The sequence below is a fragment of the Littorina saxatilis genome, linkage group LG7, assembly GCF_037325665.1.
Source record: "Littorina saxatilis isolate snail1 linkage group LG7, US_GU_Lsax_2.0, whole genome shotgun sequence".
NCBI classification, from domain to species: Eukaryota; Metazoa; Mollusca; class Gastropoda; order Littorinimorpha; family Littorinidae; genus Littorina; species Littorina saxatilis.
In genome coordinates, this window is record NC_090251.1 from 27,306,578 (window position 1) to 27,321,219 (window position 14,642).

The 14,642-nt window shown below is 40.9% G+C and overlaps 1 protein-coding gene and 2 long non-coding RNA genes across 3 annotated transcripts in view; all 3 read left to right on the forward strand.

Moving 5' to 3' along the window:
- LOC138971064 (uncharacterized) overlaps positions 1 to 8,235 on the forward strand; it is a 115,748-nt gene extending 107,513 nt beyond the window's left edge. The window contains exon 2 of the long non-coding RNA XR_011457157.1: positions 7,978 to 8,235. This is a non-coding gene — a long non-coding RNA (uncharacterized lncRNA). The remainder of the gene's footprint in view (positions 1 to 7,977) is intronic.
- LOC138971971 (serine/threonine-protein kinase BRSK2-like) overlaps positions 1 to 8,235 on the forward strand; it is a 95,693-nt gene extending 87,458 nt beyond the window's left edge. The window contains exons 13-17 of the mRNA XM_070344816.1: positions 1,701 to 1,749; positions 2,612 to 2,732; positions 3,125 to 3,305; positions 4,892 to 5,058; positions 5,889 to 8,235. Coding sequence (XP_070200917.1) covers positions 1,701 to 1,749; positions 2,612 to 2,732; positions 3,125 to 3,305; positions 4,892 to 5,058; positions 5,889 to 5,999 — 629 coding nt within the window. The 3' untranslated portion in view covers positions 6,000 to 8,235. The remainder of the gene's footprint in view (positions 1 to 1,700; positions 1,750 to 2,611; positions 2,733 to 3,124; positions 3,306 to 4,891; positions 5,059 to 5,888) is intronic.
- Positions 8,236 to 9,084: 849 nt separating this feature from the next.
- LOC138971062 (uncharacterized) lies at positions 9,085 to 14,629 on the forward strand. The gene is made up of 2 exons (XR_011457156.1): positions 9,085 to 10,105; positions 10,363 to 14,629. It is a non-coding gene; the product is annotated as an uncharacterized lncRNA (long non-coding RNA).
- The last annotated feature ends 13 nt before the right edge of the window (positions 14,630 to 14,642 follow it).

Genomic DNA, 14,642 nt, shown 5'->3' on the forward strand with positions numbered 1-14,642 from the left:
CTTACACATTCTTTTGTGCACTTGAACATGATCTGCTCCACCTGTTTGTCTGTATGCTCAATTTGTTGGCCTAACAGCATATACAGTTTGGTTTCAAGAGTGTTGGTGAGCTCTTTAACTCCTTAAATAATGTCTGTGAGTGTTTTCTTTGAATTTTCTCCAGTGGAACTGTGATCTAAAAAATAATTCGGATATTTGAAGATGCAGGAGTTTGGTTTGGTCGTGACTAATTTTTGATATGTGATGACATTAAACCTTCAGTTTGTTTACCACAATGACAGGCTGTATACCTGCTAGGGGTTTGTATTAAATAATCATAGCAAGACAAACATGTCGTCTAATGCATATTGATGTAGCATATGATCAGTTTGCTCTATAAAGTACTATTGTTTTCATGTATCTTGCTTGCTTTAGTTTTGTTTGCATCTTGCCTTGGGGTGATCCGAAGTTTTCTCCCACTTGAACAGAAACAATCTGTCATTTTGGCTGGTGTATGGGTTGCTTTAGAGTGCAGAGATTAACTACGTCGTGTTTTTCTTTTGCAAATCTCTTGCAGCTGTTGAAGACATTAATTCTTTTTCTGGAAAAATTGGAGTCATGAGGGCTGTTATCTGAAGCGAAACGGTTGTGCTCAGAATTTTCAATGATAATGCTGCAGAGTTGATGAACGTCATTTTTGATTGGCATTCAAGTGTTATGCATGTTTTCTTCTAAAGCAGGGCCAGAACTCTTCACCTAAACGAGTACTCTCATGGACAATCACAGATTTTGACTTTAGTTTTCATTTAAAAAAAATTATTGTATGCAGATTTGGATTTCATATGAAACAATGTGTCTCAGTTTCAATGTTATTTGCACAATTTCTTCATTATGGACTCTTCGTGGATGATAATACATGTATTGGTTTTAAGACAGTAACATTTTGTGATTTTGTGACCTTTCTTTATGTAAAGAAATTTTTTTTAAGTAATATCCGTTTAGACTTGGATTCGTACAACCTGTTTATAGGATTCGTGTTTATAACACGGGCAAGGTCTCAAAGAATGCAGAAGAACACTAACAGTAGCTTATATGTGCAGCGCGTTGAACTTATTAAAGCAGTCGCATGCATGTATTAATGCGTTATAGATGGAACAGTTATTGATTGAATGCTCATCCTTTTATACAGTTTTGCTGCCATAATTTCTATTGCAAAGCACAGATAATAGACTTTTTGTGTTCATGTATCCTGACCTGTTTTTGCTTTTCAGTAGCATTTCATTTCATAATGCCTTCAAAATTTGTGTTTAATTAAGATTTTATTTAAGTTTGTTTGTGTTGATTTCTTTTTTTTTATAGTTTTTTTCCTTTCTTTTTGTGTTTATTCCCTTGTTTTCTTTCCTCTTCTTTTTCTTTCTTTCTGTATTTTTCCTTTTTTCTGTCTTGTTTGTTCAGTTTCTTTTTTGGTCTTTTTAAAAAAATAATTTGCGAAGTGTTTGTTTCCTTTTTTTATTAGCTAGATTATTTTTAGTTTGTGTGTTTAGTTGCTTCAGACTGTAAACAGGGGAAAAGTCGATTTCTTTTTCTTTTTCTGTAATTGCTGCTAATATTTGTAAAGGGAAAAAAACCCAGGGTGAATGAAAATAGTTTTTGTTAGCATGTACATACATTTACCTGTTCACAATTTACTAATGTTTAGGCATATACCCTACATATTTCAGTTCCTTCCACAGCAGACGAGATCCACATGACCCCAGACTCATCTCCGGAGTAAGTACACACACTATCCCACTGTGCAGTTGAAACACTGAAACGCACACTCCTTTTGATGTAAACAGGTTGGCTCACCATATCTTAGATCTAGCCAGTATTTTACATGGCATAAGACCATTTTTCCACCCCGGCCGGGTCATACCTAAGACTTTAAAATTGGCAATCTAGTGGCTGCTCCGCCTGGCGTCTGGCATTATGGGGTTAGTGCTAGGACTGGTTGGTCCGGTGTCAGAATAATGTGACTGGGTGAGACATGAAGCCTGTGCTGGCGACTTCTGTCTTGTGTGTGGCGCACGTTATATGTCAAAGCAGCACCGCCCTGATATGGCCCTTCGTGGTCGGCTGGGCGTTAAGCAAACAAAAAAACTAACAAAAAAACAAAAAAAACATTTTTCCACTTGGCCCAAAAACCAATAGCCTGGGTGCTCTCTCTGCAGAGAGGAGTTTGTTTGTTTTTTGATGAATTAATATCAAAAAAGCCACAAGATCTGGTTATTTGTGTTCTATCTCACTTGGTTAGGATTTCTTCTACGTACTGCACTAAACGTACTGCACAGATTTCCATGAGTGAATTAAAATGCCCACTGCACTGTATGAAAATAGCTAGCCTCGCCTTACTGTAAGGTTAAACTATTTTACCGTTAGCCTTAGTTAAGGTTGTAGTCGCAATAGGTGCGCCTAATAGCACAATATTACCCATGTGTTTTATGTGTTTCTTTTGAATGTATTTGTAATTCTTATTTTGATTGACAGACAGGTTAGACATGTCGAAGACAATTTTCCATTTTAATGTAATCATTTTAATGGACAATTAAGTGTTGTTATTGTTAATGGTGATAATTATGTTGTTGTGGTTCAGGATGGCGAAGCGGTCGTGGTTTGGCGGATTGATGGGGATGGAGCAGGAACATCACTTCGTCATGGTGCGCGACAAAACCTTCAGTCAGGTCAAGGCAGACCTGGTCCATGCATTCCTCTCTGTGAGTTGCTTGTTGGTGTGTGTGTACATCTAAGTGTGTGTGTGTGTGTCTGTGCGTGTGTGTGTGCATGCAATGCATGTTCGTCAGCTTGTGTGTATTATTACAGTGTACATCTTTGTGTGGATGTGCCCACATGTGTGTGCATGTGCGTCTGCATATGGGTGTGCGCGTGTGTGTGTGCGTAGGTTTGGTGGAGGGGTAAATGTGAAGGTGTGTGTGGGTGTGTTGGCTATCCTTTTTTCTAGAAGGAGTTTGATTGAGGGGGTGATTCCAGGAGACGTCGACACCATTTCCTGTCATCGATATACCAATCAGCTTTCAGAGGAATAGCAGACATCTCCGGCTCCCTGTTTTAGACACCAGATCTCACCACCTTGTTCTGCCTGTTTCAGACACCAGACCTCAGTCACAGTGTTGTGTCAACATCGACGTTCCGAGCAGAGTACCGGCGTGGGGGTGGGTCCTCTATGTTTTCACGCAACGTCCGCTTCCAGGTGGACATCTCGGCCGCCCCCGGTGAAAGGGACCCCACCACCGCTACCACTTTCTGTCTCACCTTTACTCTTGTCTCAGGTAAAACAGTCGACCTCACCTGGGTACTTTTGTTAGGAAAACTTTTTTACCTGTACCCTCGTCTCGGGTAAACATTTAACATCACCTTGATACTTATATCAGGGAAACCATCTTACCTCTAGCCTTGTGTAAATGAGTGCTCAAAGCACAACAATCACCTTTGGAGGCAAAACTCCTCCGAAAGCGGCGTATGGCTGCCTTAATGGCGGGGTAAAAACGGTCATACACGTAAAATTCCACTTGTGCAAAAACACGAGTGTACGTGGGAGTTTCAGCCCACGAACGCAGAAGAAGAAGGAGGCAAAACAAGTCAAACACGGTTGAGATTTTAAAGCTAATTTAATAGCTCTTTATAAACTGCCATGAGTACCCAAGAGCCTACAAGGCAATCACAGCAGCCAGACCCAATCTCAAACAGCTACTCCACATCTCACGGGTGTGCTGTCTTCCAACGTACCAAAAACGTCAAGCTACTGTAAATAGCTCACGCTTGGGCAGGGAGACAACTCCATCAATGCAGAGCAACTGCCTGTGACTGCATCACCCTGTCACATTTCAATGATTTGTCTCAGGTCGACAGCCTGCCACACCATTCTTATTGTAAATGTGTAAACGGTTTCACTTTTAACCTTGTTTTACCTATCTCACCTGGACACTTGTGGTCTGGGTGGTCGAGTGGTAAACGCACTTGCCTCGGAAGCGAGAGGTTGCGAGTTCGACCCTGGGTCAGGGCGTTAGCAATTTTCTCCCCCCATTCCTAACCTAGGTGGTGGGTTCAAGTGCTAGTCTTTCGGATGAGACGAAAAACCGAGGTCCCATGTACACTACATTGGGGTGTGCACGTTAAAGATCCCACGATTGACAAAAGGGTCTTTCCTGGCAAAATTGTATAGACATATATAAAAATGTCCACCAAATACCCGTGTGACTTGGAATAATAGGCCGTGAAAAGTATATACTCGCCTAACACGCTTGAGATTTACTGGCCGATGTGAATGCGTGATATATTGTGTAAAACATTCCATCTCACACGGCATATTGTAAACGCCATGAGCCTCCCCTCTGGGAGGGTATGTGCGTAGAAATACTCACTATAAGGTAAACATGAGTGTCGCCTTTATGATTCATCATCCCAGAGAAAAAAACTGGGTTTCAGCATATTTTTCATTGTCTCAAGCCTGTCTTTAATTGGGCAAAGTCAACTACGCGAAGTATACTTCACAAAGCGCGCTGGCCGCACGGAGCTTTAGCACTGAGTTTTCTTTGCGAAGTCGACTTCGGGCTCAATCAGGGACAGTCTTTAGGTCAAGCTTGTCTCACCTCTATCATCATCTCCATTGATCAGTCTGTCTTACCTGTACTCTTATTAAGGGTAAACACAATTGTTGTTAGGGTTTTACTGCTGCCTCACTGTTACCTTCTCCTAAATAAAACAAGTCAGTCTCACCTGGTTCATCCAAATCCCATGCATGTACTTTCTGAGTGCACTTCTTGTGGACAATATATAACTGCCTTCAATGCAAAGAGACTGTACATAACAAAGTTTTCTTGATGGTGTTTGACTACATTTGTATGTTTCACTGCAGGGCCATCGCGACGATTCCGGCGAGTGTGTGAACACCTGCAGTCGCTGATGGCATCACCGCGCGGTGAAAACAATCGCAAGATCAGCACAGACAGCACCGTGTCCTATTGCTCAGAGCTCGTCCCTGCTTCCTACGGCTCACCATCAAAGGAAAATGGCGACGCTGAGGTGAGAGGAGTTTATAGGGAGTACGGTGAAACCCACATTTTCAAGGCTACACTATATACAGGCATGGGAATTGTCCGCCGAAAGGCAAATTTCCGCCGATTTTTATTTTTTTTGTTCCACCGAAAAAGCAAAGGTGTCCGCCGAAAAAATAAATGGGGGAGGCAAAAATGGTTCTTAAAAACTGAATTTAATGGCAAACTTGGAGCTTAGATGACACCAAATTGCACCATTTGGGTTCTTTGGAGAAAAATAATTCCAGGGGGGGGGCATGCCCCCGAACCCCCCTAGCAGGGCTAGGCGCTTCGCGCCGTCGACTTTGCCATTACTTACAAATTTTCAGCCTTTTTTACTTTTTTCTATTCCCATGCCTGTATAATATATCAGATGCCTGTGCACTGGCCGCTGCAGCAGATTTTCAAACTGCTCTGGCAATTAAGAGTCAAATATTGCTCTCACCTTTCTTAGATATCTCGTGACAGAAGGCCTAATTACCTTGCAAGATTTATAACAGGCAGGTGTGTCTTTCAGTCCCCTTGCTTTAATGTACACCTTATAAATGTTTCCTTCACATGTGCATGAGAAAAGAATTGTTGTCCCAAAAAGTTATTCTGATGAAGTGTACCTGGCTCCAGCGTATTGCATAAGCATCCATCAAACATTTAACTTGCTGTTACCTCTGCTTCTTAGTGGTTTATTGCTATTGTAAGTGTCTGGAATTTTTTGGTATTTTTGCTTGAGGGAAAGAGAAGAACCTGAAGGGAGGGTGGGGGCTTGGTGGGTTCCCAGTGGAAGACATGATAATCATACAAAATTGTGCTTGTTTTTTTCAGAGCCACGAGAGGGAGAAGAAGCCGCCATTACCACCACGCAACAGAGACTCCTCCGTTAAGAGCGGATCTCGCAAAGCTCTGTCCGAAAACACGCAGAGAGACAAAGTGTGAAATCCCGTCAACAAGGCTTCTTGTCTGAACAGCTGAAACATGTCTCTGCATTCGCAGTCAGTGATGTTAAGGGAGACTACCCTGTACAGTGCTGTTAAGGCACAAACACAATGAGGTGATTCCACCTTGCGAGTCTCACAGAGCGAAAGAATATATACACCATGCACCCAAGGGCGCTGGAGTCGTGTGATTTGTGAAAGTGTCATATATGTGAAGTGTTACTTCTTGGAGCAGACAGGGGAAGAGGAACTTGATGAGTCAAGACTTCTGCACTCTGGATGCCAATGTTTTTTCTTACAACAAGGGTGTACGTCTCGTGATTATGTGCAGTCAGTGCAAAGGAGTGATTAGTTCCTTGGATTGCTGTCGACTCAACAGTTCGCTTCTGCCGCCACAACTGAGCTCATGCGAGCTAGGGTTCCAGACATGTGATTTTCTGTCAAACTTCTGCGGCATCCTTTGAAAACTACAGTTGCTTAGCAACAGTTAAGGCATGAGCTGGTCAAGTCATTTCTTTCACATTTTTGTGTACCGTCTCTGTGGTCGGCATTTCTGTGTGAGTGAGATCATGGATCCTACAACAGGGAGCTTTGCATGGGAGAACGAGTGTGCATGTCATCTGTCAAGGAGCATCCTTCAGACCTGGGAACCCATACGATTTTGCCGTATTGTGTTTGCTTAAATGTTTAAAAGATCATCAGAATGGTCGGTAGAAAAAACATATGATAAAAAAAAATTCTAGACTATTTTTCTTTAAAAGCGCATCAAGTTTTAGACGCCCAAAGTTACACACATAGATTGTCATTCCTGAATATTTACTGGGACACTGTTTATTTTAATGGTTAAAGATAACTTTATAACTTTTGATCAATGATTACAGTTTTTGGCATGAACCATAGAGAGAAGCATTTGTTTTAAATGTATTGGATGCGTGCAAAGCATGGTTGAATCTTGGAGGTTCAAATGCTGTGTGGACTTCACTCATATGTCATATGTTACCAAGTTTGTTAGAGAATACTCCAAGTGCAAAACAGGGGTTCCCAGGTCTGACACTTGCTTTACAATCTAGTGCAATATTCGACTGGGAAAAACGTTCTCTTCAACAGGATTTTTTAGTGTGTCCTGATTTTAATTGAAGACAGTTTTTACACCTGGTTTTTACCTTTGGAATGGTTTCCATCCCTTCAATGTGCAATGTTTTGAAGCATGTATTATTGTGTATTATTGTAGCATGCCATCATAATGTATATCATTCATAACCATCACTGTGTAGTGTTAGTGTTGGTGAGGTGTGCTCTTTAAGGTGTGAGCTCTCAGTGTACAGTGCGAGTATGATTGTGCTGGTGTTTTTTGCATGTTGAATTTTTTCACGTGGAATCCTCTGTGTCCTGTTTGGAAGACTTGGGCTGGGAATTTAGCCCCCAAAACTTGATACGAATCATTTTTAGTCTTTACGATTGTAACCAACTCTTACCTGGTGATTTTAACTTGTCCGTTATTGCCATGCTGCCCAATTTCTTGTGAGACGTATAATGTAATATATATACAAGTTTGGCACTTTAACTCAACTTCTCTGAAGCAATTTATGCTCCACAACTAAATTCTTAGGGTAAAAAATACTTTTCAAATTGGCCTTGGCCGATTATTGAAGGTTGAAATATTTCTGTAGCAGGTAATAAGTAGCTCTTTGACACGGGTGGTGTGCATTTATATTTTTAGACTTTCTTACAACCGGTTTCATGTTCTCATACAAATAAATTTTAGTTTGAATATGTGGCAGAGGTTTTTTTGCTACACTGAGGTATGAACTATTTTAGTCTTGTTCCCACAATATTCAACAGTTTCAGTGTTATAAAAGAAAAGTGACCCCCCCCGCGGGTTAGGGGGAAGAATTTACCCGATGCTCCCCAGCATGTCATAAGAGGCGACTAACGGATTCTGTTTCTCCTTTTACCCTTGTTAAGTGTTTCTTGTATAGAATATAGTCAATGTTTGTAAAGATTTTAGTCAAGCAGTATGTAAGAAATGTTAAGTCCTTTGTACTGGAAACTTGCATTCTCCCAGTAAGGTAATATATTGTACTACGTTGCAAGCCCCTGGAGCAATTTTTTGATTAGTGCTTTTGTGAACAAGAAACAATTAACAAGTGGCTCTATCCCATCTCCCCCCCTTTCCCCATCGCGATATAACCTTCGTGGTTGAAAATGACGTTAAACACCAAATAAAGAAAGAAAAGTGTCACTCTTTGGACTCTTCCTTTCAATTCCGTATTACATGTAGTGTGTGAAATATTTCATTCTGAAAGTGATATTGATTTCTTCTGTGTTCCTTGAAAAAAATGGTGTAAATCTGATGCCCAGATGTTTGTAAACAGACAATTGACATACTGATCGTATGGTTGAGGAATCTTCATTTTAATGTTCATCATCGCGTGCCTCACTAGTACCGTAGTGTGTAGAAGTGATGACGACGGTAGGATTGAATGTATGGAGGCGTGTGTGTACAAGTGATGACGACGGTAGGATTGAATGTATGGAGGCGTAGTGTGTACAAGTGATGACGACGGTAGGATTGAATGTATGGAGGCGTGTGTGTACAAGTGGTGACGACGGTAGGATTGAATGTATGGAGGCGTGTGTGTACAAGTGATGACGACGGTAGGATTGAATGTATGGAGGCGTGTGTGTACAAGTGATGACGACGGTAGGATTGAATGTATGGAGGCGTAGTGTTTACAAGTGATGACGACGGTAGGATTGAATGTATGGAGGCGTGTATGTACAAGTGGTGACGACGGTAGGATTGAATGTATGGAGGCGTGTGTGTACAAGTGATGACGACGGTAGGATTGAATGTATGAAGGCGTGTGTGTACAAGTGATGACGACGGTAGGATTGAATGTATGGAGGCGTGTGTGCAAGTGATGACGATGGTAGGATTGAATGTATGAAGGCGTGTGTGTACAAGTGATGACGACGGTAGGATTGAATGTATGGAGGCGTGTGTACAAGTTATGACGACAGTAGGATTGAATGTATGGAGGCGTGTGTGTACAAGTGATGACGACGGTAGGATTGAATGTATGGAGGCGTGTGTATACAAGTGATGACGACGGTAGGATTGAATGTATGGAGGCGTGTGTGTACAAGTGATGACGACGGTGGGATTGAATGTATGGAGGCGTGTGTGTACAAGTGATGACGACGGTAGGATTGAATGTATGGAGGCGTGTGTACAAGAGATGACGACGGTAGGATTGAATGTATGGAGGCGTGTGTGCAAGTGATGACGATGGTAGGATTGAATGTGTGGAGGCGTGTGTACAAGAGATGACGACGGTAGGATTGAATGTATGGAGGCGTGTGTGCAAGTGATGACGACGGTAAGATTGAATGTATGGAGGCGTGTGTACAAGTGATGACGACGGTAGGATTGAATGTATGGAGGTGTGTGTACAAGTGATGACGACGGTAGGATTGAATGTATGGAGGCGTGTGTGTACAAGTGATGACGACAGTAGGATTGAATGTATGGAGGCGTGTGTACAAGTGATGACGACGGTAGGATTGAATGTATGGAGGCGTGTGTGCAAGTGATGACGACGGTAAGATTGAATGTATGGAGGCGTGTGTACAAGTGATGACGACGGTAGGATTGAATGTATGGAGGCGTGTGTACAAGTGATGACGACGGTAGGATTGAATGTATGGAGGCGTGTTTGTACAAGTGATGACGACGGTAGGATTGAATGTATGGAGGCATGTGTACAAGTGATGACGGTAGGATTGAATGTATAGAGGTGTGTGTACATGGGCAGGAATGAAACGGTTAATGTACAATATTATATTTGAGACATTTAAACACAACCAAATTTCCAGAGAAAAAGTATGCAATTTTTTGTGTCAATGTTTTAACACCTGGTTTTGTGGCTATTTTTTCTAAACCGTCATTATTATGTGTTCTCATAGTCAGCCCTAAAGGTCAAAATAGCCCAGAAATAGCCTATTCTGATGGAATCAACTATTCTTAAAGATGCATGCTTACCCTTGACCTTCCCATATCATGGCACTCACCACAGATTTGTCCTGGCTTTTACCTGGGATAAGGCCAAAAAAAAAAATAGGTCTGTTTACGGTAACATAGGCCCAAAAAATAGGGTCGGTAGGTCGGGATTTTTTATTTTTTTATTTTTTTATTTTTTTCCAAAAAACCATATTTTTACGTTATTTTGCCAAAAAAGCAAGATTTTTTTTTATTTCTTTTTTTATTTTCCCCAAATGCCAAAAAAAAGTCTAGGGTCGCGCGAAAAAACTAGGGTCGGTCGGGTTACCGTAAACAGACCTTTTTTTTTTTTTGGCCTAAGAACATCCTTCCACTTGGACACATACTTCTTCTTCTTCTTCGTTCATGGGCTGAAACTCCCACGTTCACTCATGTTTTTAGCACGAGTGGATTTTTACGTGTTTGACCGTTTTTACCCCGCCATTCAGGCAGCATACGCCGATTTCGGTGGGAGGCATGCTGGGTATTTTTGTGTTTCTATAACCCACCGAACTCTGACATGGATTACAGGATCTTTTCCGTGCGCACTTGGTCTTGTGCTTGCGTGTACACACGAAGGGGGTTAAGTCACTAGCAGGTCTGCACATAAGTTGACCTGGGAGATATAGATCGGAAAAATCTCCACTCTTCACCCACCAGGCGGCAGCGACTGGGATTAGGAGGCCGAGGTCTTACCACCATGCCACTGCGCCCGTCTGGACAGATACCAAATATCAACAACCTGACTGCTTCCTGCGCAGAGTGGGAAGTGATTGCTGATTATTTGTGCAGAATGGTATGGGTGTTAGCCGAGAAATTAGTTCAGCAAAAGAAAAAGAAAACAAGAAATTCCTCCGAGGTAGGAAAAACACCCCCGTCCTTACCATTCTCACTGCCACCAACTGAGAAGGTTATTTCCCTTTGACCATTAATATGTCCCTCTATAAGTCCTTGTAGAATCTTAATCCACCAATAACTCCCTAACCGTGTGTTTGACCGGTCCCAATTTTTGTAAGGACCGTCTCAGGAATGTATAGAACCTGTTCACCAAGTTTGGTGACGATCGGTCCGTTCATTCTTGAGATCTATATGCGAACACAAACACACAAACAAACAAACACATCGACCGAATCCTATACACACCCCTATACCGGGGGTGTAAAAATCCCTCCCTGTACAGAAAGCAGCGAGGGTGTCGATTTTTGGTAGGTGTGAAAGTGGATATTGCTGTTATCCCGCGTAAAAGCCTAGGCAGACATGTGTCGAGGTGCATGGTCCGTTATACAAGAAAGAAGCTACCTTTTGTTTGTAAATCACACCACTAAACATGTTATTGTTTTCTGTTGTTCAGATTGTGTTTTATTTTAGTCTTTTAAGCCAACTATGTTAATTCTAAATTATGTTTTTAACTGATTTGTTTCTATCATCTATTTCAATTTTTACAACCATTCGTTCCCTTCGAAAATGGTTGATTCTTGTTTTTAATTGCAATTTCTTTTCGGTTTTTGGTGTGTGTGTGGTTTTTTTTCTTCTTCTTTCCGATCATTTTAACACCAGGTAAATGAGGAAAGTATCATTGACACAATTCTTGCAACTTTTGATCTTGGCGTGAATGCACAGTGAATTAGCGTCATTTAGTATTATTGCAGGGTACACATTTGCAAGGGAAGGAACCCTGCTGTGTGTTTTACAGTGCATGCCTCTTTTTGTTTCAGCTTGGCTGTGAAAACCACACAGCTACTTACGGTTATTTTACCATTTTATTTTTTTGCTATCTTATTGTACAAATGCTTTCCTATTTATAGTATCCTGTTCAGAAATTACTTGAAAGATCTTAACTAGTGAATTTACCCGATGCTCCCCCCCAGCATGTCGTAAGAGACGACTAACGGATTCTGTTTCTCCTTTTACCCTTGTTAAGTGTTTCTTGTATAGAATATAGTCAATTTTTGTAAAGATTTTAGTAAAGCAGTATGTAAGAAATGTTAAGTCCTTTGTACTGGAAACTTGCATTCTCCCAGTAAGGTCATATATTGTACTACGTTGCAAGCCCCTGGAGCAAATTTTTGATTAGTGCTTTTGTGAACAAGAAACAATTGACAAGTGGCTCTATCCCATCTCCCCCCTTCCCCCATCGCGATATAACCTTCGTGGTTGAAAACGACGTTAAACACCAAATAAAGAAAGAAAGAATCTTAATTAGTTTGCTTGTAAGGAGAACTTTAGTTTTCTTTTCTAGATCCCACACCCTACCACCTGCCCATAGGTACATGACTACTTTAGTTTTCTTTTCTAGATCCTACACCCTACTGCCTGCCCATAGGTACATGACTACTTTAGTTTTCTTTTCTAGATCCTACACCCTACCACCTGCCCATAGGGACATGACTGATTTCTGCAGACATTTTGTTATTATAGTGCGGGATGAGGGTGTGTTTTTTTAACACTCTTCAAATCCATGACCAAAGTTGTTTTTTCCATTCTTTGTGAATTGAATCAGGGAAGGATCGAAGTGTTCACTATGATTTTTGGCTTGAACTAGTTTAGCTTGTACACGAAGCGGGTATAAAACTGGGACCATATATATCACAAACGTTTTGTGTTTCAAGGTTTGATGCCGTGTGCTTAGTGACCACATGCAGTCACACTCACCCCCCCCCCCCCCCCCTCACCCACCCATGCCAGCTTTCTGCCAAATGCATTTATATAGTCATGATCAAAACCAAAATATGTGTGTGCGTTTTTTCCTCGAACATGTACCCTTCCTTCAGCTTTCCTTCCCCCCTTTCCATCCACCACCAGGCCTGGTTTCAACATTATTTTGAGGGGGGTAAATTTCATCTTCGGAACTTATCATCTGCAAGGAAAAGCGAACATCACAGTATTCTATAATTTCAATCTTTGTGTGTGTTTTTTTCTTTCTTCTTCTGTTGCTTCTTAAGGCAGAGTTTTAATTTACCACATTAGAAGAAATGTTTTTATGAACACATTGATCTATAGCATCAGGTTGAACGAACAGACTTGTTCCTTATCATGAATTTTAACATTTGTTGAACTCAAGATCTCATTTAGGAAATCATATCAGTGAAGCAGACTGGATTTTTTTTTACTCCAGTGGCATTCAGTTTAACAATGCAACATCATTAAAGATTAACTGAAAATTGCTGTAACCCACAGATCCTTCTTTGTGAGTTGTTACTGGACAGTAGTGATGCCTTGCTGTCAACTTTAGAAGAAAGAACATGGTTTGCATGCTTTCTCATGTTGCGTTAGCATTTTGTTGGAGGAAGAACTATTTTGACAATGTTTGCAAGGGAGGCAACTCCGTCAGTATTGCATTGAAGGACAGCAACAGAACTGGATACCCGTACTGCACATAGTACCTTGTCTTCAATTAATTTATAAATCCTTATTTGTTCTGCATCTTACCCTCAATGTGTGAAGTATGTGCGATGACATTGTGTCGTTCTGGAAGTTATGGCAGTTGCTTGGGCCTTTTTTCTTTCTTTGGCTCAAATTTGTCATAATTGTTGAATTGCAACCGATTCATTGTTTAAGGAACAGGGCCTGTGCAATTACCGATGATATCAGTGATGTAGGAACTGGGCTGGTGCTTAAAAATGTTTTGACTGAACAAAAATACAAAAGTCCTGTCCTAATAAAAAAGCTAGATTTTGTGTGTTAATTGTTTCAATTTGATTGTTAATCATCTCTTCTAGACTTTTTTGGTTTGATCAGATGGACACACTGTGTTGACTGCTATCACAGGCTGTTTCTGCCGGCCTGAAATGTCAATTTGAGCCAATGAATGATGAAGCCATTTTCTTTTCAAAGGGTCTCTGAAGACGGAATGCTTTAAATTTTAGCAATTTTGAAGACTTGAGCCAATTTGTAGAACTAAACTGATGATGCATTCTTATTTGGGCATCCATGCCTTTGACGCCCTTATTCTTAAAATCTTATAAGAAATCCAAGTTTTTTAAATTTCATGAAACGAGTTCTGTAAAATTTCAACATGTGTGTCTGTTGAAAATGAGTTCTGTAAAAGGTGTGTCCGTTTTTCTCAGCATTTATGGTTTACTTTGCCAGTCTTGTTTCATCGAGGGCTTGTCCTACAAAACGTGCAGGCCTAACCGTCATCACTTGTCTCACCGTTCTTCTCCTGTACAACTTGCAATGATGTAAATAGACGTCACAACAAAAAGAATGCGATATGCGCTATTTGCAACCCTGACTCTCCCATCTCCCACTAGTTCGGCTTTAGCGACTCAAGATACAGTATTCACCATGACGACATCCATGTCATGGTGAATTACATATAACTCTCACAGTTTCAGGGAAAGATCTTTCTTTAATTTATGTATTCTAAGGCCCACATATTTGCCATGAATTTACTTTGACAATTAGATTTTTGTCTTGTAAACAAGTAGGTTTTGTTAATTGCAGTTTTAGTTTCAAGTACAATGGTGCACTTGATCATTATGTAGCCCATTACCTGTCACATTCTCTGTCATTATCATCGTCAGTCATTTACAATCATGTAGCAGATCTTTTCCAATAAAGAGGTTATATTCATTTTGTTTGACAAACTGTTTTCAGGTC